The sequence below is a fragment of the Protopterus annectens genome, chromosome 2.part0 (assembly GCF_019279795.1).
Source record: "Protopterus annectens isolate FY-2018-M chromosome 2.part0, PAN1.0, whole genome shotgun sequence".
NCBI lineage: Eukaryota > Metazoa > Chordata > Ceratodontiformes > Protopteridae > Protopterus > Protopterus annectens.
In genome coordinates this window covers 956,041,898-956,065,405 of record NC_056728.1, presented here as the reverse complement: position 1 = coordinate 956,065,405, position 23,508 = coordinate 956,041,898, and the positions used below count along the sequence as shown (strand labels likewise).

Genomic DNA, 23,508 nt, shown 5'->3' with positions numbered 1-23,508 from the left:
TATAACAACAAAAAATAGAACATCATTGTTGGCAGAACAAGAATCTGCTAAAATGCAGCTTGATTCATTAGATGATTTTCCCATACTTGAAAATACGTCTTTAAACCCACTGGCAAGTGAAGAGATAAATACTACATCCGGATTGGATGTCGATCATGTACGTACAGCGCCTGAAGTTCGAAAGAGCACAGGATGTTGAATCTCTTAGTACAATGAATAACGCCACAGTGAGTAAAGGCGGAAGCTTCTTCATGAAGTTCAACCTTAAGACTGACATCAGGGCGTCAGGGTACAAATGCGCATGACCGGCGTCATATCTCAGTCTTTTGCCACATGGTCCGATGCAGAAGCAGCGTTGCAAGTGCCATTCGGCGTTCTGAAATTTTTCGAATTCGGAGTTTCAGACCGAGTCAAAGTTGGCTAAGTACCCCGTTAGGGAATATTTTAGTTTTTCTTGCCTCAGTGGTTTACCGGATGTCAGAAAAAGTGAATAACTGTATTTCTTGTGGGAAGCAGATACCGCATAGGGATTATCATACTTTGTGTATTCCTTGTTTGGGGCCTGAGCACGGCGTTGTTGGGTGTCGCTTTTGTGCTAGGTTCAATAAGCGCACTATTAGCGAAGGTTAGATTGTGCTAGGTTGGTCTTGAGGCGGTGCATTTATAATATGCCGTCGGATTCTCCGGCGTCCCCTTCTTCCAAGAAGGGCAAAGACAAAGCAGCTAAACCCAGGGAAGAAAAGTCGTCCGTACCAGACGCCGGTTCTTTAGGCGTCAGTGGAACCGGTGGTTCGCGAGGCTTCTCTGGAGTCCCAGGGGAGACTTTGATATTGCAGGATGTGGCCTCTCAGGAGGCAGGTCAGGCTGAAGGGGCTTCTCAGGTTACTGTACTCCCCTCCCTTCCTAGGGTGGTTAGGCCCTCTCCTTCTGTTTCCAAGGCTTCTCCCAGAGGCAGGCCAGGTTTAGCTTCTGTTGGTGTCACTCCTAGTTCAACAGGATCTGTGCCCAAGAAGCACATGCTTAAAATGGCAGAAGATTTAATTACTTTGATTAGAGGTTCTTTGCCCCTCCTGATAAAAGGCCTAGGGTGGAACCAGGTTGGGGAGTTTTGAGCAGGCCGGATGTTTCAGAGTCTTCGGCTGAAGACTTGCAGGAGTACTCTCCTTATTCTGATTCTGATGCAGATGATTCGACTCCTTCTGCTTCTCCTCCAGAGGATTTTTCTTTTCAGAGACTCTTCATTCCATGAGGGAACATTTTAAGTGGGAAGGTCAGGACTTCTCTGATTCCAGGAAAAGGCTTAGGAATTTTGCTTTTACCCCAGCATAGGCCCTTGGCTATACCTCCTGTTCTGGATGTTGTGGAAGATGTGTTTGCAGAGGCTTCACTTAATCCTGATTCTTTGCCTCCTGCTCCTGTTAAACCGGATAGGTATTACAGGGTGCCTGAGGCTCATAAATATCTTTATAAGAGTCCTAGGGCGGACCCAGAAACTGTTAGTCAGGGACCTAAGGGTGTCAAGGCCTCTGTTGTAAAAATCCGGTTCCTCCAGATAAAGAGGCCAGAGCTTTGGATAGATGGGGAAAGAAAGTCTATACTTCTTCCACCTTAGCTATGAGGGCTTTGAATTGCCAGTTTCACATGTTGAAATATCAAAACTATCTTCTTTCTCAATTGAAGTCTAAGGTAGATGCTCTGGCGGAAGGCATTGAGTGTAAAGAATTACAAGATTTGGTGCATGTCTCTGAACAGGTGGGTAAGCATTCTTTACAATGTGGTTTTGATGCTGTACAGGCCTCGTCTAGGGTGGCTGCCACTGGTTCAGTTCTTCGCAGGCACGCCTGGCTGGGGGATCAGAATTTATCTGACCATGTTAAGACAAGGATTTTGGATGCTCCTTTCAGTCTGATGTGTTGTTTGGTTCACCTGTGGAGTCAGTCTTGAAGAAAATGGAAGACAAGGCTAAGTCTATGCAGGCTGTTAAAGATTTTTTGCAAGTTCAGCCTCTGAAGTTTAGTAGGAATTGGCCTGCTAAGGGGTGGACGTATCCTTCTTATGATTCTCAGTCTAGGGGTAGAGCTAGACGTGGTAGGGGCAGAGCTCAGAGTTCCTTCAGACCTAGAACGGGGAGTTCACCTGCACAGTCTTCGGGTGAGGCAGGGGCCAGTCCTTTCGTAAACAGGCCCAATGACCTACCTTTTCAGCTGCCAGATCCTTCTTGCCTGGCAGCACCTTTGGGAGGAAGGTTGGCACTCTTCAAGGAAAATTGGAGTTTGATTACTCAAGACAGATGGGTATTTGATATCATACACCAAGGTTACAAGTTTTATTTCCATACCTTGCCTCCTTTCAAAGGCATGCCAGGCGTTCCTCCTCAGCAAAGACTAGAGGCTCACAAACAAATTTCTCTGCTACTTCAAATAGGGGCCATACAACCGGTCCCTCTACCAGAAGTGGGCCTAGGATTTTATTCTCGCCTGTTCCTAGTACCAAAGAAGGGGAACACGTGGAGACCAATTTTGGATTTATCTATCCTCAACACATATCTGGACATTCCCAAGTTCAAAATGTTGACGTTACAACAGCTTTTACCTCTGCTGGGCAAAGATCACTGGATGGTGACTCTGGATCTCAAGGAGGCTTACCTTCATGTTCCTATCAGGCTCAGTTGCAGGAAGTATCTGCGTTTCTGGGCTGGGACTTCTCATTATCAGTTCTCTGCATTGCCCTTTGGCTTATCTACTGCCCAGAGTGTTCACGAAAGTTCTGGCTCCAGTGATAGCTTTCTTCAGGCTAAGAGGAATACAGATCTATCCTTATTTGGACGATTGCCTGATTCTGGCCCAAGAAAGGGCGAACTTCTTCATCATTTACAGTATGTGATAGCAGTGCTAAGATGCCTGGGGTATTCTGTGAGCGAAATAAAGTCCAGTCTAGTACCCTCTCCAGGACATGTGCTTTCTGGGTGTGAGACTGAATACAGCATCCCAGATGGCCTTTTTGACCCGGACAAACAAAAGAATCTTTCTCTTTACTTCCATCAATTGTCTCATCAGTCCAGGCTGACTGCAAGGACAGTCCTTCAAGCTTTGGGGTTCATGGCATCTTGTATTCTGGTGCTTCCCAATGCCAAACTGCATATGAGGAAGCTACAATGGTATCTCAAAATGTATGGACACAGCACTGCCAAGATATGGACACTGTCATTCAGATAATACCTTGCATTCAAAAGGAGTTTTGTGGTGGGCTCAGGAATGTCACCTAAACAAGGGACTCTCTGTGACCCGCCAGAGGCGGAGTCAGATTCTAACGACAGATGCCTCAGACAAAGCTTGGGAGCTCATCTAAATGGAAAGTGGGTACAAGACACGTGGCCTGCCAGACTTCAACATCTACATATCAATTTGAAGGAGATGTTAGCAGTCCAATTTGCATTAATAGCTTTCAAGTTTACTTCTTCCAGGGCAGGTGTTGGTTCTAACAGACAACACAACTGTCATGTGGTACATCAACAAGCAAGGGGCAGCATTCTTATCCTCTATGCATACAAGCAATGATTTTGTGGGAGACTGCTCTCAGTTTACAGCTGAATCTTCAGGCAAGGTTTCTGCCGGGAGCACAGAACTCCTTAGCAGATGTGTTGAGCAGACAAATTATGGATCCCCACGAGTGGAAATTGGATCCTCATGTATTTCAGAAATTGACAGTGTTATGGGAACTCCAGACATAGATCTGTTCGCTTCTCCACTAAACTACCAGCTGCCAAAGTTTTGCACAAAAAGGTTTCATCCCACAGCTTGGAAAGTGGATGCTCTTTCATTCAACTGGAGCAATCTTCATGTGTATGCCTTTCCACCTCTGCCTCTCCTCCCAAAGGTACTCCTGAAGGTCAGACAGGACAAGCCAAAGATGATTTTAATAGCTCCAGATTGGCCTCGACAGCACTGGTACCCATTACTGAGAAGTCTGGTGCAGGAGCCTCCATGGCCTTTGCCCGATTCCACACCTGCTGTCTCAGGAGAACAGTCATTTACTCAATGTCAAACTTCACTCTACATCTAACAGCCTGGCATATTCTGTTTTAAACCCTGGAGGGTCTCAGCTTCCACAGCAAGTTTTGAATGTTATTTTGGAGGCCAGAAGGCCTAGTACAAGGAAAGTGTATGCAGATAAATGGAAGAGATTTTTATTTTGGAGTACAGCAAAGGAATTTGATGTTTCTAAGCCTAATTTAAGTGTGGCTCTTCAATATCTTACTGAGTTACTGGACAAAGGTTTGTCCTTCTCTTCTATTAAGGTTCATGCTGCAGCAATTTCTGCTCACTATGACTGTGACCCACCATTGTTTTCTCATCCTTTGTTTAAGCAATTCCTTAGAGGGGCAAAGAATATAAGACCCCACGTAGAGCTCCTACTCCTGCTTGGGATCTCAATTTTGTGTTGGAGAAACTCACTCTACAACCTTTTGAGCCTGCAGCTACTGCCGAGTTGAAATATTTATCATGGAAGACTGCTTTTTTTTGGCCATTACCTCTGCGAGAAGGGTTTCTGAATTACAGGCCCTTATGGCGGTTGAGCCTTTCTTAATTTTCCATAAGGATAGGGTATCTTTGCGTACTAATCCTTCCTTTATGCCTAAAGTGGTTTCTAGTGTGGCTTAAAACCAAACTATTCATTTGCCTACTTTTTATGCAAACCCCCAAAAAAAGGGAAAAGATTTTGCACACTTTGGATATACACAGGCAGTTGCGATATTATTTGAGCAGAACTAAAGGGTTCAGGCAGTCTCAGCAGTTATTTGTTTCATTTGCTTTGGGTTCTCAGGGCAAGCCTGTGTCAAAACAAACTATTTCTAAGTGGATTGGGTTTTGTATTGCTTTCTGTTATTCCCATCATGGTAAGGAGATTCCAGCTGGGATTAGGCCTCATTCCACTAGGGCTACTGCCACTTCTACAGCTTTTAAGGGGTGGCAACTAAAGATATTTTGGAGGCAGCTACTTGGAGTTCAGTGCATACTTTCTCTAAGCACTACCACCTTCCACTTTACTCTAAATCTAGGGCTGGTTTTGCCACTGCAATTTTACAGGGCATTTTGGCAGCTCCTAATGCTTTATAGTTTTGCCATCCTCCCTTACCTCTGCTTTGGGACTCTACCCATATGTAAGGACTGCAGCAATGTGAGATGAAGAACATAGTACAGTTTTGTACCTACCATAAATGTAGATGTTCAAGATCCACATTGCTGCAGTCCAATTCCTCCCTCCTTCCCGTCTGTAGTTAGAGGCGGTTGTGTGGTTTGGGTTGTGAATATTGTGGATATTGTATATATTGTACATATGATTAGTGCAAGGGTGGTTGGTTGTTTTTTGCTGTCTTTTGGTTTTGACCTTTCCTTTTAGGGTCTTCTGACATCTGGGGCAAGAAAAGACTGAGGATATGACGTCGGTCATGCGCATTTGTACCCTGACGTCCTGATGTCAGTCTTAAGCGCCTTGACCGACGTCAGCCTAATACTTTGATATTCGGGCCGACCGAGGACAGCGGACTACCCATATGTAAGGACTGCAGCAATGTGGATCTTCGAACATCTACATTTATGGTAGGTACAAAACTGTACTTTTCTTCCTGTCTGGGGAGATTAGTCCTCTTACTAGGATATGGTACACGCAGCAAACAAGATCTGAGGTAATTCCAGCAGTACATCATGGGATAAGGGGCTTGTTCTTGAGCTACTGGTAATCTTTGAGCTTGCTAAATGGCCGTGTCAGAGCCGAGGATCAGCTCTGAACCCATCAGTGAAGAATGAAGGTGAGATAGAACAACTCACATGGAACGTTATAGTGAGTACATAACTTCTTTTTTTAGCAGATGGGTTTCCTTTGGCATGTCATTGTTAAAGAATTTTACTTTTTCAGTTTTTGCCTTTTGGGGTCCAGTGGGCTCTGACTTCGAGAGGTTTAATACTGCTTGAGATAGTTTATTAACAGTTAAACCAATGTGGAGAGCTCCTGTCACTACTAATGAATATGTAATTACCTTATCTGTTGCTCTGTGAGGGACTCCTTTGCAGCGAGTGCTTCTTAACTTCCCACTAACCCACTGCACTTGGACAGCCGCTTCATTCTGCAGCTGCAAACGGAGTCCCCTATAGGCCACACAAATAGATTTGTATATATTCTGCTTTGTTTTTGCTTTTTTGGTGGATGTGGGTCAGACTAATGAATACAAGGTCAGAACACTGTTATATATGCAATGCTGTAGAACATGCCAGCAGTAGGGATACATAGTTCCATGCAATAATAAGCAAAAGCTAGGCTCTGTATTGCCAGAAAAGAAATTTCAGCAGTTATCCCTTTAGCAGAGGACACACAATAACATGTCATCTGATATTGAGTACATGTTTATTTATCACAGTTTTCCAAAGGTTTTGTATTCTATATGGAAATAGTGAGACAGCTTAAATAGTAGAATACTGATTTGTTTGCTTTAGAGCAGTATGTTTGTTGCCATGTATGTGGCTTTGAAAGCAGTGCTGGGTTTGAATTCGGCATCTGAATTCAATTTGTAGTATGCTATTGAAGCATGAAGTACATGAACATCTTTGTCCCTCACTTTGAATGGAATAATGCTACTTTGCTTTATTTGAAATGAATACTTCAAGTATTACTTGTACTTTATTTTATTTAGATGGCTGATGAAGTTGTGTCAGTGTTACCAGTGACACCTGGAGGAAAGGGAATGGAATTTAATGAAATGTTTACTGCATTAGTCTCTGATCCTTTTTCAGCAAGAAAGCAGATCCCACGAACTCCAGAAAATCTAAGTAAGTTGCATCATAACTTTCAAATTCCTTTTTGTTTGTTATAGCTCTTAGAGCTGCTAACATTTGAATTTCAGAAAATATTACCAGTATAGAGTACCAGCATCCCTTCACATTTTTGGCTTATTCTGTTCATTTCTCTTCTCCTTTCTTGGGGTTTGGGAGATGACCTCCTGAGGAGTCTTGTGCTTCTCGTGACGAATGTGTATTTCTTGTGCGTGCATGCAGTTTCTCCTCCCTTTTAGATCCTGAGGATGTAAAGTTGCTTGAACAAATGTGGGCTTATTGCTGTGTTTCTATTTTTCGTATTCATTCTAGAATGAGGAATCCTTACAGCTTTTCTGCCTCCATTATGAATATCTAGTAATGTCATTTCTCCCCCTGAGAGGTGGTTAACAGCTCCCCATGCAAAGCAAGTTAGAGACTAGTAGACTTTATATTATTGGTGGTGTGGGAAGCATCTTTGCCAACATGATCAAGCAGGCAACTACGTGTCTGCTGTCCTTCACAGCAAGCATTTGGACCTGGATTGCTCTATATTGGTAGTTAAGTAACTGAGAACAATTTTGGACAAAGCAGTTTCCCTAGAAAATAAAATCAACAGAGCATACAAAATGTAACTATCTTCTAGGGGGCTTCTACATAACTAGGTATTATCTTAACATAATACCAGATCCAAACTTTCACCTTTTTTTCTGTGTATACTGACCTACTATCTGCACTTTTGACTTAAAAATAGTTATCATAAATTTGTAAAATTTATTACTACCTTTGCACACATGACCCATCCTGCTGAAGCTTTGTTACTTAAGTGGTTGTATGTTGTCAAGAATACATTCCAGTTCTGCTTTGAGTTCATTTAAGCTCACTTTTTTCTTGTATAACATGTCGAACTTGTACGTCATCTCTGTTTTACATTTTTCTGCAGTGCTGAACTGATTTGGAAGGTACTGTTCCTTTGTCTTGGTGAACTTGTAATATTGCTTTATTTTTAATTAAATATTAAATTGATTTTCTGTTTGAACTTACATGTACAGTTTCTTACTGAACTCAGTGTGCAGAGTCCTCTGTATGTCTCTGTAAATGTAGATGGTCAGATGGTGTTTAGACATCTGTGTACAGACATACTGAACTTGGGGTACTTGTATCAATTCTGCTCATTTTTCTCAAAATGTAAATCATCAAATGCTTTCCTAAATGTTAAATGTTATTGTTTCATATATTTACTGCAATATTTTATACAGCTATGTGATGCTGAAATTATTCTTTAGTGGAGTATTTCTCCCCAGCATATAATGAAAATGAGCCATACATCAAGACAGGTGCATCTCACAGAGGATACTGCTGCTGCTGTGGAACAGATTCCCCATCCACATAAAACAACTTCATCCTTGTCCATTTTCAAGCGCAACTTAGATCTGTGGCAGGGAAATGGAAAATTTACCCCTGGACTACTAATAGACAATAAGCAGCTCCTTAATGCTTTATCCCATGCATGGGTCCCCACTAATTGTTTGATATGATCCCAGTTCTTATTAGTGCACAAAACACCCGACCAAGAAGGCACTGCTACTGCACATGGATTCACAAACCATTCATTTATTATTAAAATCTCCAGATATTTTCCAAACAGTTGATTGAGCACTTTCTTCCCTCTAAAGCAGGGATTTCATCAGAATCGATCTTTTCCCTCCAAAATTTCCCCTTAAATACTTAATTACATCATTAAAAAAATGACATCATCCTATTAATTATATTATAAAAAGTTACTCACATTTTTTAAAAAAATTTTAAAATACAAAATTATCAATATAAAATACATATCCTAAAGAAACACATGAATGTATAAAGAAAAAAAATATATATATATCTAAAATTATAAAGATATATATATATATAAATGTATGTGTGTGTGTGTGTGTGTGTGTATATATATATATATATATATATATATATATATATATATATATATATTTCTCCATAACTTTTATTTCATTAAATCTACTTTTTTATATAACAAGGGCTTAATGGAAATAACATCATTTAGCTCAGGGACTTGACTTGCTTGCAACATAATTTGCCATCTTAGCTCTCTTTCTTCTGTATGACTTCTAAAATTACCCCCTGTAGGGTTTTTTAACACCCTTTCTAAAATGACAAACTCAAAACCTGAAAAACCAGAACAACCTGTGGAATGTTTAAACAAGGCATTATTAAAATTTTTAGTGAGTATTTGGTATGTGTGCTCGTAAATCCTGTCTCTTAATCGTCTTTCTGTCTTTCCAACATAAAAACCAGGGCAGGTTTTGCACAAAGCCAAATAAATCACACCTATGGTTTGATAATTACCCCTTTCAAATCTTACCTCTGTCCATAGGGAATTGTTTAAAGTAGTACTCTCTTTGGTACAAATATATTTACACTGAGAACAATTCCCACACTTGAACTTACCATATCTTTCCTTAGTTTTAAATTCACTTTCAAAACATTGTTTTCAAGTTAGGTCCTACTCTATAAACAAAATTTGGTATGCAACCCACTACTGTCCATAACTTCGAGTTATTTCTCAACATAGCCCAGTTATTATTCATAATTTTCTTTACCGCAAATGCTTTACTTCCAAAGGGAATGACCATAGATTTTTCAAAGTCCTTATTTTCTTCATGCCCTTTGTCTGTGTCTTCACTCATGTTGTATGGGTTACCTAAAAGGGGCTTGTATTTCTTTCCCCATTCTTCCCTTGCGTATTTGACATACTCATTGATATTTTTAATGGGATACCCTCTTTCTTTGAATAATTTAGCTACTATCGCTAGTTCTTCATCAATATCTTCCTCATTAGATGTCATTCTCGCTATCCTAATGAGTTGCCCTTTCACAATACTGTTTTTTTGTTTTATAGGGTGATTGCTAGAGTATTGCAGGTATGAGTTACTAAAAATGGTTTTCTGTAAACCTTAGATTTAAATGACTCTGTCCTTTTGGATATTTACATCTAGATAGTTTGTACCATTCTCTTTGTATTCATAAGTGAATCTTAAAAATTCTGTACTATCATTAAAATATTTCATCATTTCTTGAATCTTAATCTTCGGACCCTTCCATAAAACAAAGATATTGTCTAAAAATCTAACATATAGATTCATGTACTGAAAAAAATCACTTTTGAACACAATATTTTGTTCCCATTCCAACAACACAAGGTTGGCATATATGGGGGCACATGATGCCCCCATAGCTACCCCCTTGTGTTGCCTGAAATACTCTCCTTCAAAAAATATGTAGTTGTGGTCCAAAACAATCTCCATAAATTCCATAATCAATTCTATCTTATTACTCATTAATTTTGTGTTCTTATTTAAACTCTCAACCATTCCAAACCTTCTTTTTTTGGAATAGATGTATATAAATCAACTATATCTATGGTAAGAAATAATATATCATCATCCCACAATTCTTTACCCATCCTTCCTAGGAAGTCCCATGAGTCTTTAATAATATGATCAGCATTAATAACTTTAACCACTTGTCTATCACAATACCAAAAGGGTACGTTTTGGACCCCCGACCAGACACTATAGGTCTAAACTTCAATTTTCTAATCCCTTATGTGTCTTAGGTATCCCAAACATTGTAGCCACTAGTGGTTTCTTAACCTTCAAAAAGTTGCATAAGTCATCTGAAATTCTTTCATCTATAATGCACTCTTCTAAATAAAAATCTATCTTTTTATTACTAATATTAATCTCATTTAAGGAAGCTGAAGCATAAGTAAATGAATCATTTAACATTTCAAATATGTTGTGAGAGTATTCTAAAGTGTCGTAAAACCCCATGCCACCCCCTTTGTCTGGGCGCATCACTCTAATGCTCTTGTCCTCTCTCAAGGACTTCAACACTTCATTTTCTTTTTCACTCAAGTTCTTATTCTTAGAAGTGTGTTGTTCTCTACCTTTGAGCTTGTATATGTCTTCCATTACAGCTTTTTCCAAGCTGTATAAAATGGGTTCTAAAGGTGGGTTAAAAACACTCTTGTTCCTAGGTTCATTGCTTAACTTTTCTTTGTTGTTTGTCTTTTGTCTGTCGTACATATATGCTAAATTAAGCTTCCTTAAATACATTTTTAACTCAGTGATTGTTTGCGTATAATCAAACTGTCTCAATGGAACACATTTTAATCCTTTCATGCAAAGAAAAAAATGTTCCTTACATAACTCAACTCCTGCATAATTGTAAATATGATACCCTTGCAATGTGTACCTCACTCCATCCTGAACAATATTCTCTACCATTTCTCCCTTTTGTTCTTGCGTCCTTGATTCCTCCACCCTTCCAGATGGTTCCTTTGCTCCTCTAGTCCTACATCCCATTCCTGCTGATATTGAAAAGGTTGTGGTTCATACATTTCTCTCTCATATCGTTCTACATTGTAATTCCTTCCATTTTTTTCATACCCTCTTTTTTCATTGTTAGATTTTTTTAAACTTTCCTTTGTAATATTTATTGTCTTGGCCTTTCTTACTTTTTTGTTATTATTCAACACATATGCTCTATGGTTTTTATACTCTATCAAGTCCCTTTGCATTTTTTTACATTTAGTTTCAAATAATTTGTTACATTTAAAATCTATATTATCCATTTTCTTGTAGTATAGGCTTTCATACTCTGAAAATAAAAGATCACTTGTGATTTTTTTGTTTAATATTTCTGCTTGTTCTATAAGTTGACTTGGCTTCATATCATTATTTTTAATGATTTTACCCATCATTTCCAAACCATATCTATTAAACATTTTAGTAAATTCTGCAATCAGCTTTTCATCGTAGTCTAACCCAAAAGGAAATTTGTAGATTCTCAATCCTCTAGGGACTACTTTTTTTTACACTACATTCAGATAAGTAAACATTTTCCAGCTGCAATTTTTTAATTTGTAACATTTTTATTTCGAAGGCAAAAATCATATCTTTAAAATTGCCCTCTTTCCCATCATTATAACAAAACATACCAGCGTACTTATTGTTCATTGTAGAATTGTCAGAAAATGCAAACTGCTTGCCCAACAAACAGTTAAACCTCTTATTTTGACCAATATAATTACTGGTGACAGTTATTGTTTTCTCAGAACTACTCACATGCTTTCCAGTCTTTTATTTGTGTCTATTTTGCGTCTATATTGGTCTCTCTCAGTTCCATTGTTTGTACTAAACCCATTACTTGGACTCTCCGTCTGTTGTACCTTGTAATCCTTCATTTTCGGCCTCGCCCCAGTTCTAATCCCTACTGCAACCTCTCCGCTCGAGTTGGGACCAATCTCTGCTTCTTAAACTTTTTTGAGTAAAATTAATGTCCCTAATCCTGAGCGTAGTGTCTCTCTCACACTTCTCATTGTACGCCTGTTCATCTCTCGTCCCCAAGTCGATGACATCACTTTTGGGTGACGAAAAGCGTTTCCTTTTAAAACAGTACGCTTTATTTTGATTTTCTGGTTGAGTAATGAGCTCAATCAACCTAGTGAGCTCTCCTTTGACAATCGCGAGTTCTGAATGAACTCGATCCAATTCCTCTCGTTGTATAGGGGAAAAAATAGGCGGAATGCCCTCCAGTGAATCCTTATCGCAGTCTGGCTCCACAAATCAACAAGTAATAAGCAAAAAAAGCCAACCAGTGCTAAAAGTCCACAAAACACTCTACCAAGAAGGCACTGCTACTGCACATGTATTCACAAACATTCATTTATTATTAAAATCTCCAGATTTTTCCAAACAGTTGATTGAGCGCTTTCTTCCCTCTAAAGCAGGGATTTCATCAGAATCAATCTTTTCCCTCCAAAAGTTCCCCTTAAATACTTAATTACATCAATAAAAAAATGACATCATCCTATTAATTATATTATAAAAAGTTACTCAAATTTTTTTAAAAAAATTTAAAATACAAAATTATCAATATAAAATACATATCCTAAAGAAACACATGAATGTATAAAGAAAAAATATATATATCTAAAATTATAAAGATGCTTTAGAGGGAAGAAAGCGCTCAATCAACTGTTTGGAAAATATCTGGAGATTTTAATAATAAATGAATGGTTTGTGAATCCATGTGCAGTAGCAGTGCCTTCTTGGTCGAGTGTTTTGTGGACTTTTAGCACTGGTTGGCTTTTTTTGCTTATTACTTATTCTTATTAGTGATGATATGCAGTTATTGACCATGGGCTAGGTAAGGCTAATCTATAACTAAATGGGATATGTTATTTCGAACATAAGAGAAACTGGCTAGGCTTAATATTGAAACTTGGATAATTTATCTGCTTTCCACTTGTTTGATCTTGTATTGTGTGTATTCTTAAATTATGGTCATTTGACTTTCTACGTCCGTTTAAGAATTTATGACATTGTAGATGCGTTTCATGATTGCAGTGAAAATGCTTTTAGTATGATGAACCGTTCATAACTTTTTGTCTAATTTTGAATGTATACATTTTTTTTTTATTTGATTTAGCTACTGTTTATTCAGATCATTTGATTTCTATTTTAAGAATGATATTATGAGTTGGATGCATTCTTGAACAGTTGATATAAACGCAGTTTTGTCATTCAACTTCCGTATTGCATAAAACACATATTTCTAAGTTGTGCAGTGTAAATAATACTGTAAGAGTGGGAAACATCATTGCTGATTTTTTTTTTCTAATTGTTTAATCCCAGCCTTTGGCTGGGGCAAGAAAGATCTAAAGATGATGTCAGATGACTCTTCCTTTATAGCAACAATGTACTCACGCCAAGATGGTGAGGGCTTTGACTAATGCTCTGAGGTGGGGAGCTCTGGAAGACTAGACAACCACAGACTATCTTCCTGGCAGGATATCACAAGAAGTAAGGACTGTACTAGTGAAATTACTCGGATATTTACATTTATGGCAAGTTCATAGTACAACTGTACTGTCTGCCCTCTGGACTTGACTAAACCACTGTAAGGAATTGTGATTTGTAACTGTTTAGGACTTCTCCGCCATATAGGTAGGGTTGATTTTTCCCTTGTTTGAAATCTGTTACTGAGACAACTGAATGCTACCCAACACCTCCCCCACACTTTGAAGAGACCTAGTTAAGTACAGTCTCCAAAACAAGGCTTGAAACATCTTCCTGCATAATAAATTCTTGACTATAGTCAGTACTTTCTGGTAGAGGGGTCCACTCTATGCCTTCATGAGCTTTTGGAAGAACTGCTCTTGAGCCTGTGTCCAAGATTTTTCTGGTCCTTTCTTTCAGGTAAGGTCTGTTAATGTCTGTTGTGCTGTAGTGAGAGATAGAGTTCCTGTAATATCCCGCTGTCCTAAAGATGCCCAGGTCTGCTTTTGGGTAATTGGTGGGCTCTGCCTGAATACAGTAAAGTCCCTCTTATCCTGTCTCACTGGGACCGGACCTTAGGCTGGATAAACAAATGACTGGTTAAACAGAAAAAAGTATACAAAATAGCATTTATAGGTTACAAATCAGCTAGAATAACATGATTTGTTAGTTATGCATTTTTCTAATGAATATGAAGTCTAAAACACAAATGTCTGTCATTATTTAGCCCAGAGGAAGTGGAATTGTTCTTCTCTGTTGTTTTTTGCTAGGGCTACTGCAGTAATTTTATGGCTGGTTAGAGAGAGGCCAGATAAGAGGGAGTCTGCTGTAGCCTCCACCTTGGCAGGCCCTGGTTGGATTTTGCCACCATCTTCCCAATGCCCAAGATATCAGAGTTTTTTTGATACCCAACTTTTTTTTAGTTTGATAGTTAACTCTGTATGGTTTACTCTGCTAAGCACCTCCCTGACTTGTTGAGCATGTGCCTTCCAAGACTTGACCGTAGATTGCAATATTATATGCTGTGTAATATAAGCAAGAACATAGTCTCTAGTTCATTTGAAGATGTAAATCTCCCAGCCTCTGGAAAGTTACTGGGAGATTTTCTTCCCAATGTGCAGTTTGGTAAAGTTGTGCAACCCGAAAGGGGATAAAAGCTGATTTGTCCCTTGCCCATGTGTCATTGTTACTTGCTGTTTATCTTTATTCAGGTCAGTAGCAGGCAAGATACTGACAGTACTAATTGTTGGCACAGGTCAATTGTGAGATAACTGGCTCCAACTAGCTAATTGACTGATCTGAAGTAGTTACTTCATTTGCTCTGCAACCTGTGGGTATCTGATCCGACTTCGGATCCGAGCTGGCAGCTTTCCAAGCTACAAGATCCGAGCTCCTAGCTCCTCCCCCCTACCCATAATCCCCTGCTACCTGCTGTATTACCTCAGATTGTTTTTTGCCGTGGCTGAAGTAGCTATCTTTTGAAGAGCTCCTGGCTTTGGTGATATCGTTTACTTGTTAAAGTCCTTTTTTCTCTAGCGTTTTTGTGAAGTTGTAGGTAGTGTACGTGTGTGTAGTGCCCCTGGGTTTTATTTTCGGTGGTTTAGTTAGTTTTTCTCATAGTTGTTCCTCTGTGTGACACCGCTCCCCCCTTAGTGTTTGGGTGTGTGTGTGTGAGTGAGTTTAAAATGGCTGAAGGGCCCAAAGCCGTTTTTTCGAAGTGTACTGAGTGTGGCTATAAGCTTTCACCGGCTGATGGCCACACTCAGTGCGTTTTATGCCTGGGATGGCCCATTTATCTATGGCCTGCCAAATTTGTGTGGCCTTTAACCCCCGGGCGCTTAGGGATAGGAAGAATAAGCTGATCCTGGCGGGAAAGCTGCCCCAGGAATCGGCTTCTTCTTCCTCTCCCGCTCAGGCTGCTTCGGCAGCCCCGGTGCTTTGTGCGCCCCTTGCTCAGCCCGGGACTCAACCTCCCTCTTTGTGTTCGAGCACGGGTGACGCTGGTGCCTCTTCCTCCAGAGAGAAGAGGCACAAGGATAAGGAAGGGCACAAATCCCGTAAAAGGCGGGCTGAGACTCAACCCTCAGCCCCGCCATCTAAACTGACTTAAGTCTCCATTGAGGGTCTCCGGATCCTCCCCCTCTCGGCTCCGTTCCCCCAGCTTTTCGCCGGAGCCGGACCGGTCTCCCTCGAGGTCGTCGAGGCGGCCTTCCCGGCCCGCCTTGACGACTTCTAGATCGACTAGAAGCCTCACCGAAGCGGACATGGATCGGATGATGCGTCGATTCATACAGACCCAGTACAGATGGGGGTGCTCTTGCCTCCCCACACCCCCTCTGGGAGGGAGCACGGCCCCCATTTTTGCTCCGATCACTCCTTCTCCCACTCGTTTTCGGGTCTCGGAGTCGTCGGATCCGGGCCCCTTCAGAGCTGGGGATTTGTCGGCGCCGATAGTGCTGGTCTCTTCGCCGACTATACCCTCGAGCGTGTTGGATCCGAGTTCTCGGGGCCGAGGGCTGAGTGTCAGATCCGGGGGAGTTGGTGTGTCTTCGGCACCGCTGGGTTCGGAGCGCACCTCTCTCTCGGCGCCGACCGCATCTGCCCCGACCCCGATCCCTACCTTGGAGCCGAGGAGGATGCTTTTGGAGCCTGGCGAGAGTAGTTCTCCTTTGGCTTTTGAGGTAGTGGAGAGGGTACTGTCGAGGTCCCCGGTCCGGGCTTCGGATCCTCCCGTACCCCCCCTGCATGTGGGTCTATCCTCCATCATCCGACCATCGGGACAGCCTGCTCAAGCCCTCCAGCTAGTTCCCTTGGAGGAACAAGAACCCGTGGACGAGCCCTCTTCGGATAGCCCCACCGAGGAGGTCCCTCGTAAATGTAGGTGTAAAAGGAGGCACCTGGACTCCCCTGAGTCCGTTACCACCGACACGGATTTAGATGAAGGGGGAAGGTTCTCCAAGGTCACCCCCAAGGATGTCTCCTTCGGAGACATCATGGAAATGTTGCGTATTAGAGGGGGGTGGTTTGTCCAAAAACCTTCCGTGGATGAATCCGTGTTCCTGGAGGCGTTTGAGGCAGGCCCATCTACCTCCTGGGTGTCCCCTCCGGCTTACCCCCTGGTAGACTTAATTACTACCAGGGCGTGGAAGGAGCCCAACACCGTGGAGCCAATTCCTAGGCATCCTGATAAAGTCCTTAGCCCCCCTTACAGATAGGCAGTCTTGGGCCAAGGGATGCCGGCTGCCACCAAGAAAGAACTCGCACAGGAGAGTTCTTCGGTCCACCCACCAGATAAGGAATCTCGAGCACTGGACCGCATTGGGAAGCGGATGTTTGCTTCAGCGACCTTCTCGATAAGGGCGCTGAACTATATGGCACATACCATCAGGCTGCAGTGAGACTTGATTAAGGAATATGCTGCAGCCCCCCCCCGGAGTCCATGTCGGTCGGAGACAAGAATGTTTTTTCGACTCGGATGGCTACTCTAAAATCCATTTCTAACACGTCCATGCAGCTTCTCTCCCATGCAATGGAGGGAGCCGCTAGGGCCAGCGGAGCCGGGGTCGTCTTGCGACGTCACACCTGGCTCCGTCTTTGTGACTTCGCGGATCCCTTCAAGGCGTCCTTCGTGAACGCGCCCTTTGACGGATCTTCGCTTTTCGGCAAGACCATTTGCGATACTCTGGTCCAAAGCGAAAAGGACGGGAAGATGCTGTCTGCCGTCGGAGTCTGCTTCTCTAGTCCCCAACGATCCTTTTCTAGGAATCAGAGGGGACAAAAGAAGCTGTGGTTCCGTAAGTCTCAGCAATCCCATCCAGCTTCGGACCCCTCGTCCTCTAGAGGCAGAGGAGGACAAGGTAGACGCCGGCCCAGAGGCAGAGGGGGACCGCGTAACTTCGGGTCTAGAGAACCTTTCTCGGACAGACCCGCGCAGCAGCCCTGAGGGCTTGCCCGACTGTTCTTTTCTGGAGGCAGTCAGGGGGCGTTTTACTGAGCACCTGTAAAATTGGGAGTCCCTTACGACAGATCGATGGGTGCTCCATATCATATCCAGAGGTTATTCCATCCCCTTCATAAACCTTCCCCCCAAGACCAGACGCCTCCCCGATGTGCCACACGATCAGAGGGAGGCAGCGGCTTCAGAAGTATCGAAGTTGCTAGAAAAAAGAGCCATCCAGCCTGTCCCCCCAGATCAGTCCGGATTGGGTTATTACTCCAGGTTTTTTTTGGTGCCAAAGAAAACGGGGGACCTAAGACCCATCTTAGACCTTTCCGCCCTGAACCTATTCATTCCCAAGGAAAAATTCCGGATGGTCACCCTCCAATCAATTCTCCCTCTTCTGCGAGAGAACGACTGGATGTGTTCTATAGACCTCAAGTATGCGTACTACCACATTTTGATGGACAGACTATCCAGAAGGTTTCTCCACTTCCGGCTGGGGTCCAGTCATTATCAGTTCAGGGTTCTTCCGTTCGGCCTCACCTCAGCCCCCAGGGTGTTCACCAAAGTCATGGCAGTGGTTGCGGCCCACCTGAGACTTCAGGGCATTCAGGTCTTCCCGTACCTAGACGACTGGCTCCTTACCGCCGCCAACAGGCATCAACTCTGCGTGGCAAGAGATTATGCTCTGACTCTTGCCCACAACTTAGGCATCTCAGTAAATCTGCATAAATCCCCTCTATGCCCCGTTCAGGTCCTGGAATTCATAGGGGCCAGATTGGATACCCGTATCTCTCGAGCTACCCTAACTTCAGACAGGCTGAGCAGCTTGTCATATCAAGTATTAGCCCTTCTTCAGAGTCCTGCCCCACCGGCGGAGTTAGTCCTGAGGGCACTAGGGTCTATGGCGGCAGCAATCTGTCTCTCCCTTCACGCACGCCTGCGAATGAGGATATTGCAGTGGACCCTGCAGGTTCAGTGGTCCCTATCACTCCACCCATTGAACACTCCGATACCACTGAGCAGAGTTTGCAAGGACTCCCTTCTTTGGTGGCTCCACGTGCGGGAACTCAGAGAAGGGAGGCCCTTTTTGATCCCCCCGCCCCAAGCCACGTTGACCACGGACGCTTCTCGCCTCGGGTGGGGGGGATATTGTTCAGGCAGATCCGTCCAAGGCACGTTGATGTCCCTAGAGACCGCTTTGCATATCAGTGTCCTAGAGATGAGGGCAGTGCTTTTGGCGTTGCAAGCTCTCCACGACCTTCTCCCTCTGGGGACTGTTGCAATCCAGACGGACAATATGTCAGTAGTCTGGTACATAAACAAACAGGGAGGAACCCAGGTCTTATCCCCTTTGTCGAGAGGCTATGAGAGTTTGGGAATGGGCGATATCCACCAACCGGTTTCTGGTAGCAGCGCACATTCCGGGTCGGTCCAACATATTAGTGGACAAACTGAGTCTTGTACTTCTCACTCCGTACGAGTGGTCTCTCAATCCATCTGTTGCGAAGCAGATCTTCTGCAAATGGGGTTGGCCTCGCTGCGATCTTTTTGCTTCTCCATTAAACACAAAACGCAGCGAGTTCTTCGCAATACTTCCCCCCCCAAAGGGGAGAATCTCAGAGACGCTCTAGTTCATGCTTGGCCTTCCGGTCTCCTTTATGCTTATCCCCCCTCCCGCTTATGATAAAGTTCATACAGAAAGCCTGTCGGTTGGGGAGCAGAGTTATCCTCATAGCCCCATTCTGGCCTCGACAGATCTGGTTCCCTTATCTGCGGTCTCGCAGTGTGGCTCCTCCATGGATTCTGGATCCCATTCCAGACCTGATCTCGCATCCTGTGGGTTGCCAAACCCCGAACCTGGTGAACCTCAAGCTTACGGCTTGGTTGATCCAGTTCCAATGATGGCTAGGACTCCCGGGATCTCCTCTCCTGTTAAGGCCAGACTGGTCGCAGCTCATAAGCCGTCTACCAGAAAACTTTTTACAATAGTAAATGGAAACGTTTCTCCATCTGAGCCTGGACCCATTTACAGTTCCTATTCTGACTATTCTGGACTTCCTGTCGCTGATTTTTCGGCAGGGAGCAAGTGCTTCTACGGTTAAGGTGCAGTTGGCAGCCATCTCCCATTTTCATGTAGGTGATGGCTTAGGGTCCTTGGCATCTACAAAATTATGCAAAACTTTCTTGCGGGGCATTTTTCTTTTGAAGCTGCCTGTGAAAACTGTGGTGCCCCCATGGGATTTGTCCTTAGTCTTACAAGCCCTGGCAAGTCCACCCTTTTGAGCCTGTGGCCTCGGTTCCGTTAACTTTCTTGTCGTGGAAAACGGCCTTCTTAGTGACTATTACTTCGGCCAAGAGGGTTTCAGAACTTCAAGCTCTGTGTATGAAACCCCCTTACCTTATTTTTCACAAGGATAGTGTGTCCCTCAGGACTAATCCGTCTTTCTTACCTAAGGTGGCTTCAGAGTCAAATATTAATCAGTCAAATAAATTTACCAGTGTTCTTCCCAAATTTTCAGAACAAAGGGGAATACAAGTTGCACAAACTGGATGTACACAGACAGCTATGTTTCTACTTGCACAGAACTAAAGATTTTCGCAAGTCGGACCAGTTGTTTGTATCCTTTGCAAAATCAGCTATGGGTAAAGCCATTTCCAAAGTGACCGTAGCAAATTGGATCTGTCAGTGCATAATTCATGGGTACATATCGTCAGGCAAACCAGCCCGTATTGGAATTCACGCTCATTCTGCAAGGTCTGTGTCAGCAGCCTTTTGGTCCAGGGTTCCCTTGGACGACATATGTTCAGCAGCTACTTGGTCCTCTTCTCATACGTTCATTTCTCATTATAAACTAAATATGATTTCGAGAGGCAGGGCTTCTTTTGGCTCTGCGATGCTTCGGAATATCCTTCCATAAAGGCCACCCAGGTTTTTCTTGAGTAGCTGGGGACTCTGTCTCACAGGTTGCAGAGCAAATGAAGTAACTACTTCAGATAAAGAAGTTATGTACTCACCATAACGTTCCATCTGAGTAGGTACTTCATTTGTCTGCAACCAATCTTTTCGGGATTTTCTGGTCACCTGTAAGTTTCTTGTCAGGAGAATTAGATATGGTGTATTCCTCTCTCGAGTTTATTAGTTGGGTGATAAGGCAAAAAAGTTGATCTGAGGTAATACAGCAGGTAGCGGGGGATTATGGGTAGGGGGAGGAGCTAGGAGCTCGGATCTTGTAGCTTGGAAAGCTGCCGGCTCGGATCCGAAGTCGGATCCGATACCCACAGGTTGCAGACAAATGAAGTACCTACTCAGATGGAACGTTATGGTGAGTACATAACTTCTTTTTTTCTGAAGTCTGTGCAGAACGTGGGGCTTCATCCTTTTTTTTTTTTTTTTTTTTTTTTGCAGTACCAGTGATGCAACCAGCCTCCCACAATTCCTCACTCCTGGTTTGCTTGATTTACTCATTCACCTTCTAAGGAGCCTGCTTAATTGGTCATTGGCTTTCTGCATCCACATGGTGCTCCACCCTTTGGTAGCTGCATTGAAAGCAATATCTCATCCACTGCTCTTAGATACAGCTTCACTGAGAAAGATCTACCAAGAAGATTCCCTCTGATTCCTCTTGCAGTCTTTTGCAGATCCTGAGTACCATTGTCTCTCTATCATTGTAGAACTTTGTGTTAACATGGTATAGTTTGTTTTTGCCTCCTACCTAGCAACTATACTGCTTAGTTAACATCCTTTACCTTTGTCAATGTAGTGAAAGGGCCCACCCATTCTGCCTGCAACTTATTCTGTTGAATAAGCATAATCACCTTTTGTCCAACTGGATGGTGCAGTGATTTGCATTGTTGCCTCACAGCAAGAGGTTCTCCGATTCATTTCTGGGCTGGGGTGTTTTATTTGCAGAGTCTGCATGTCCTCCCTAAATTCATGTGGGTTTTCTCTGTGTTCCGGTTTCCTTCCACATTACAAAGACATGCGTCTGGAGCGTTTCTCCCCGGGCCTCCACTGAAAATTGGCTGTTCCAAGCCAGATTTTCCTGGTAAACAAATGTTAAATAAATCAAAATAAACTTGTGTATCCTTGGACTCTCACTATTTAGTCAGACCAAACATTTTGTTGCTGTTTTGTTTGTGCTAGGTGCTCCTGTACCAACTATATGAGTGATCCTAAGCCTAGTCTTGATGTTTTGGACACAACTTAAAAACAGACTCCTTGTAAGAATTGTATTCACCCACCCACTCATTAAGGTTTAAATCCAGAACATAAATTATCTCAAATTGGGGGGGCATGGAACTTCTCTATACACAAAGATGACAAAGGACAGATATTCCCCCTCCCACCTAATGGTATTCCTATGCTACAAACACAAAAAGAACTGACTTTAAAGTCAGTTTTTGTGTGTCTTTAGCTTGTTGTCTTTTTTTTTTTTTTTTTTTTCCTTTTAGTTGTCTTAGTTGGTATTCAGATGTTGTTGGCATGATCTTAAGGTTAGAGATAAACCTCTTCTCCAGATGATTTCTTAAGGATGATAGGGAGTAGAGTTGACTGCTTTACCCTATGGCACTTCCACACAGGTCCCCATGTCTGACATGAAATTCATCTCTGTAACTAGTTTTAAGTGAAAGCTCACCGTCTGAATTCTAACAAAGCATTTGCCAGTTTTGTTGACTCAGTAAGCAGAGCCATTGCTTTAGGGTACCTAGGAGGTATCCTCTACCTCTACTAAGATAGCCCTCTTATGCATGTAACCGTACCTCTCAACCATACCAAATTCCTTGGTAAATACCGGTTTTGAAGGCAAAATATTAGGGTGCCACATATTCCCAAATGGCCCCTTTAATTTCCGAATTTCCTGTTTGCTTTTTTTTTCACTCATGATGATGTCATCACATGCAGGGCATGCGGCATGTGTGATGATGTCAGGCTCATGAGGCTGCCCAGCCAATTTATTTGCAGACTGGTCTGCATTCAAGCACATCTTTCTTCCCTCGGCTCCTCCTCCAGGTAAAACATTTATGCTAGTGACTAGTACACTGTTACATTTAGAGCTTTATAGCTAGTGTACTGAGTCTACTGATTTAGAGAAACGGCAGGAGAAAGAGAAACCTGCAGGTATTACGTGGCTGCTATGTGCTTACCTTTGTGTGTGATTGCATTTACCTAACAGATGGTGGTTAACGGCTGGTATGTACTTAATGGCAGGCAAAACTTGCAGGCGTGTGTGCTGTGTGATTACAGTTACCTAACAAGTGGTTAATGGCAGGAGAAACTTGCAGGGCAGGCGTGTGTACTGCTACTTCTTTTAGAGAAAGAGCAGGAGAAGCTAGCAGGCGTTACATTTATTTATTACTTAGTAGGTACAGCAGTCTCACATTCATGGTTGTTGTGGCAAGAGAATCTGTGGGAGCAGCAGCAGACTTCCAAGATCAGGAAGCAAGAAAATCTAAAACGCAACTGCTTTGTATGTGACAAGAGTTAGAATTAATACTCAAAACCTGCCATTATGACTTCAATCCCGGCTTCTTCTATACTGCATTTAAAATTGAGTAGAAACTAGTTTAAAGGCTGTGACTTTATTTGGTTGTATAAAATTAAGCCCTGAATAGTTGAACTATTGCAGACAGGCAGCGAACGAGCAAAGTTAATTAATTTACCCGTTACAAAATTAGCCTTATTCCTCCCATTTATAACCCATGTCAGGCTTGGATCCTGTTCCTGATGTCACACAACCACCACAACATAAAACACACCCGATTGTGCCACAGGATCTGTTAAACATAAGTGTTTACAACAAAACCAGACTGCTGGAATATCAGTAAAGATAGTGAGGTAATTGACACCTACGACACACGTATTCCCCAGGTTCATCCATTGGGAAAATCTAGTTTA

The 23,508-nt window shown here is 42.6% G+C and overlaps 1 protein-coding gene across 1 annotated transcript in view; it reads left to right on the top strand.

Annotated features, from left to right (window-relative positions):
* The window catches only part of HAUS6 (HAUS augmin like complex subunit 6), a 2,286,143-nt gene that overhangs the window by 1,974,646 nt on the left and 287,989 nt on the right, over positions 1–23,508 (top strand). Inside the window, exon 18 of the mRNA XM_044060364.1 lies at positions 6,689–6,824. Coding sequence (XP_043916299.1) covers positions 6,689–6,824 — 136 coding nt within the window. The remainder of the gene's footprint in view (positions 1–6,688; positions 6,825–23,508) is intronic.